Raw genomic sequence first — 5224 nt, 5'->3', positions numbered from 1 at the left:
TTCATTGTTCATTGGAGTTGCTTACAGTTTGCCACACTTCATATGTCCTGAATTTAATACTTCTGCTTTTCCAAAATAAACTCAATTTTGCTGACTGAATTATTTACCTTTTTTTTTTTTTTTTTTTTTTTTTTTAGGTTGAAACTGGTAATCAGGATGCCTTACACTATCTGGTATAGGGAGGGTATCTGCCATATGGGATATTTACTTCCTGCTTTTAGGGGGATGAGGGTCAGGGTGTCCTTACACTGGCTGTTTCTTAAGTAAATTTAATTCAAACTAATAAATATGCCAAAGTGGCATATTTACCTAGTTCCTACTGCTTCCCCACCATGCAGCCTCATCACTTTCCTCACATCAGTAGTGCAAGCACAGCTTTCTCTCTCAAGTCTCTCCCAACACTGTCCAACCCCTTTTTTGGGTTTTGATAGACCCCAAGTTTGCACCTTATTTACCTCCCTATACTAGGGGTCTTGAAGCCCCAGTCTCCTTAACCTCAACTCTCTACCCCCCAAATCCACGTCCCCCCCACTCAAGTTCTCTGATCTCCATTGATTCACCCTTCCTTTTACAACAGCATCGAGAGAGAGAGTATGTGTGTGAGCGTGTGTGTATGTGTGCGGTTACAGCCCCTAGGTGGATGATTGGCAACTATTAGCATCTGGAAGGGATCCGCAGAGCCTGCTGCCACAGCGTGCTTGGGTCCTGCTGCCTGCACCAACTCCCCCCTCCCCTCTGCCACGTCTGGTCTCATTGCGGCACCCAGTGCAGCTTCCGGTCCGCTCACCCTGTAGAGGGGGCTCTGGCTGGGTGGCAGGTCTAGCAGCCTTGCATGCATGTGACTCAGCTCGCCTGTGACGAGTCACATTCTCTGCACTTTGGCGGTTGGCATGGTGGTGAGTGGACGTGTTCTACTTTCGGTGAGGAAAGCGGGACCCTGTGAGGGAGGAAAGAGGCGGGCGAGGAGGCCAGGACTGAACTAGGACTCAAGGAGGACTGAGCCGGGAGGTGAAGGGCAGATTTGGTAGCGGCTGCGGCTTTTAGCTGCCGCGACTGTCGGAAGGCAGCGTCTTCCTCAGTGAGGTGGTTGGTTGACTAGGCCTCAGCAGCCATGGCTGTGAACTTTGGGGACCATGCCAGTGGCTTTCGCCACATGGATGTAATCAAGTTCATCAACAATGAGGTCCTTGTGAACGGGGGTGGCCCCGATTTCTACGTGGCCTTCCGCTCGCGACCCTGGAACAAGATAGAGGATCAGTTGCAAACCGTGGTTGCTGACCCGCGGGTGCCGCACAATATCAAAAGGGCCTGTGCCTGGAGTGCACTGGCATTGAGCGTGCGTGTGGGTGCAAGGCAGTGGGAGCAGCAGGCGCACCGTATCAGGCAGCTCCAGGAGCAGGTGGAGGAGCGTGAGGCGGCTTCCTGGGCCCTGGCCAATGAGCTGAAGCGCCTCCGTGAGGAGCGTCAGGAGGCGGCCGTGCATTTACGAAGCGCACGGTACACCCTGAAGCAGGTGATGGATGAGCGAGATATGTTGCGCTGGCGACTGCTCCAGTTTGAGAGATCGGCCCAGCTAGCACCTGTGGCACATGAAATGCTGCCTAGGCCTGGAGCTGAGCAGTTTGGGGCCACAGCATGGCCCATGAATGTACCGGCGCACGGAAAGATGGTGGCTCTGGGAGCACAGGGCATGCCACATTCAGAGAGTCAGATGGCAGCCCCAGCAGCTGTGGTTTATGTCCCCGGACCCCAGAGCTCCTTTGCCCAGGCAATGCAACCCTGTCCACCAATGCCGGTGCCACCTCCATTCCCATGCCATGTGCCATTTCCATCGGGATACCCATATGTGACACCTTTACCACCTTTAGCAGTTACGGAAGGGGGAGCAGTCACGGCACCAGCAGTGCCAGGAGCAGTCGCACCCCAGATGCCTCCTCTGGGGATCTACCCACCTGGTCAGTGGGCTGCAGGGGGGGCCCAGGAAGAGATGGCCCCACCATATGACCCGAGTTTCAATGCCCAAGAGGAATGTTCTGACAACCTCCAGGGGGAATATGCCCAGGAGGCCTGCAGAAGCCACAACCGAGAAGAAGGTGCTGTGTGTCCCCAGGGGATGTCCACACTGGGGGACAGCAGAAGCCAGAGCCGAGAGGAAGGTGCTGTGTGTCCCCAGGAGATGTCCTCCCTGCAGGACAGCAGAAGCCAGAGCCGAGAGGAAGGTGCTGTGTGTCCCCAGGAGATGTCCTCCCTGCCGGACAGCAGAAGCCAGAGCCGAGAGGAAGGTGCTGTGTGTTCCCAGGGGATGTCCTCCCTGCAGGACAGCAGAATCCAGAGCCGAGAGGAGGGTGCTGTGTGTCCCCAGGAGATGTCCTCCCTGCTGGACAGCAGAAGCCAGAGCCAAGAGGAAGGTGCTGTGTGTCCCCAGGTGATGTCCTCCGTCGGGGACAGCAGAAACCACAGCCGAGAGGAAGGTGCTGTGTGTCCCCAGGGAATGTCCTCCCTGCAGGACAGCAGAATCCAGAGCCGAGAGGAGGGTGCTGTGTGTCCCCAGGAGATGTCCTCCCTGCCGGACAGCAGAAGCCAGAGCCGAGAGGAAGGTGCTGTGTGTTCCCAGGGGATGTCCTCCCTGCCGGACAGCAGAAGCCAGAGCCGAGAGGAAGGTGCTGTGTGTCCCCAGGGGATGTCCTCCGTGGGGGACAGCAGAATCCAGAGCCAAGAGGAAGGTGCTGTGTGTCCCCAGGAGATGTCCTCCCTGCCGGACAGCAGAAGCCAGAGCCGAGAGGAAGGTGCTGTGTGTTCCCAGGGGATGTCCTCCCTGCAGGACAGCAGAATCCAGAGCCGAGAGGAGGGTGCTGTGTGTCCCCAGGGGATGTCCTCCCTGCCGGACAGCAGAAGCCAGAGCCGAGAGGAAGGTGCTGTGTGTCCCCAGGGGATGTCCTCCCTGCCGGACAGCAGAAGCCAGAGCCAAGAGGAAGGTGCTGTGTGTCCCCAGGTGATGTCCTCCGTCGGGGACAGCAGAAACCACAGCCGAGAGGAAGGTGCTGTGTGTCCCCAGGGGATGTCCTCCCTGCAGGACAGCAGAATCCAGAGCCGAGAGGAGGGTGCTGTGTGTCCCCAGGAGATGTCCTCTCTGCCGGACAGCAGAAGCCAGAGCCGAGAGGAAGGTGCTGTGTGTTCCCAGGGGATGTCCTCCCTGCCGGACAGCAGAAGCCAGAGCCAAGAGGAAGGTGCTGTGTGTCCCCAGGTGATGTCCTCCATCGGGGACAGCAGAAACCACAGCCGAGAGGAAGGTGCTGTGTGTCCCCAGGGGACAGCACCCCAGGGAGACAGCAGGAGCCACAGCCAGAAGGAATGTCCAGTGATGCCCCAGGGGAAGTACTCCATGGGCAGCAGCAAGTTTCCCAAACAAGAAGGTCCAGAGAGGCTCCAGGGGACACGTCCCCGGGGGTCCAGCAAATGTTATATTGTGAGAAAAAGCCCCAAGAAACAGGAGGAAAAGACCAAGCAACCCAAAGAGAAAAAATCCTCAAATTTCCAGCATCAGCAGAAGCCTGCTACATATCCCAGTCAAAATTGTTGGAAGTGCCTGCTTTGTAAAGCAGTGAATTTTCCACGGCGCAAGGCCTGCTATAAATGCAAGATCCTCTGCAGGGCATTTGAGAGTGGAGGCCCGGATCCAGGACAAGCTCACTGATTTCAGGAAGGTAAGTAAGAATGGAAACACTCCAAGAAAAAACCAGTTTCCTAACAACCTCTCCTCTTTTGATCAAAAAGTAACTCATTTACTTCACAGAAAATTTGAAAACCAAAATTATGAAATAAAAAATTAAATAAAATAATCCATTATTTCATTACTCAAATTAAGCACCTTTTATCATCTGAGCACACATACAAATATATACACACATGCATGCACACACACAATTATATTCTTATTTTGTACACTTATTTTAACAAAGATAGACTACTTTGAGTATTACGTGTTTAAAATAGAGGACTTCTAATTCCTTTTAAGTTTGCAGGTACTGGATTCTGGATGGCTGATGCTAATTGGTTGACACCCTGGAGACGCTGAAGTGATGAAGAATTTTTTTTTCTTTTTCACTAATTTCTGTTTTCTTATTAACCACCTTTTCCTGAAAATGCCACCTTTTCCTGTCTTTGCCTCAGAATAGCCATATGCTTTTAGAGTTATATGCTACATTGAATTTTAGGAGTACTGTTTTTCCTTGAAAATGCTATTGTTCTTTTGTAAACTACTGTAGTGTTCATGTTTGCTTCTTGTATTTAAGTTTTATAGGTAGGAGCTCATTTTTGTCTCTGAGCCCCACGGAATTTGCCTGTTGCTGAAGAATCTGAACCTATCCTATTTAGAAGATCTTCCAAGATCCTAAAGAAATCACACTTCATTTCTGACTGACCTGCACCTCAGTGAGACCCCCTGGCTGGCTGAAGCTAAGAAGAAGTCAGGGAAGAAGAGATGCTTTTGGGACTTATTAGAGGGAAAAGGGATACTAAATAATTTTGTTAGGATTTAATTTCTCTGTTGATATGGAATTATTTCAGAAGTGCTGGGGGGTGGGTTTGCAGTGTTAAATTCTACAGATGATAGCAAATTTGATGGATTTCATTTAATTAAACAAATAGTTACCGATTGTCTAGTATATGATAGGAGGTAAAATTATATTGTATTATCTAGTGTACACAAATCTTTTTGGTGAGTTTGGTTAGATGACAGGGGACAGCATAATTTGAGATACATTATAGATTAGAGGTGACTTTATTTTGCATGTCGTGTGGCCTTTGGGTAAACTCAGTTGAAATAGCATCCAGATATTTCTGTAGTTCTGGGGGCAAGATCAAAGAGATTTTTGTGGATGGACTTGATTTCCGAACTGTTCATCTCGTTGGTCCCAGATGACACAAATGAGTAGTGGCAAAGAGCAGGAAAGTTCAAGCAGGACTTTTCTGATACTCTCCTGATTTCCTCCCTCGAGAGGGACAGCTAGTTTCCTGGTTGCCTGAAAGAACACTGGGTGACTGACTTAAAGAAGTGCTTGGGGGCGTGTTGGCGATACCACTTCAGGCAGCCACCATCCCAAGTCCCTTTCCAGCCAGCGGATGAAGAACAAAATGGATTCCAAGGACAGACATCGTGTTGTGGATGGTGCTTCTCTTGGGAGGACTAATTGGATTAAAAGTAGAACTGGACTGGGACAAGTAC

General features: G+C 51.1%; 1 protein-coding gene across 1 annotated transcript; it reads left to right on the top strand.

Annotated features, from left to right (window-relative positions):
• The first annotated feature begins 1111 nt into the window (after positions 1-1111).
• Positions 1112-3694, top strand: LOC138071625 (testis-expressed protein 13D-like). The gene has a single exon (XM_068963110.1). The coding sequence runs from the start codon at positions 1112-1114 to the stop codon at positions 3692-3694; it is 2583 nt and encodes an 860-aa protein (XP_068819211.1).
• Positions 3695-5224: the final 1530 nt, after the last annotated feature.

The sequence above is a fragment of the Capricornis sumatraensis genome, chromosome X (genome assembly GCF_032405125.1).
Source record: "Capricornis sumatraensis isolate serow.1 chromosome X, serow.2, whole genome shotgun sequence".
NCBI lineage: Eukaryota > Metazoa > Chordata > Mammalia > Artiodactyla > Bovidae > Capricornis > Capricornis sumatraensis.
Note: the sequence above shows the minus strand (reverse complement) of the source record. Positions and strands in the feature narration are given on the sequence as shown.

Bases quoted from the DNA above. Each gene is read 5' to 3' on its own strand.
- LOC138071625 (XM_068963110.1), top strand. From the start codon at position 1,112: ATGGCTGTGAACTTTGGGGACCATGCCAGTGGCTTTCGCCACATGGAT.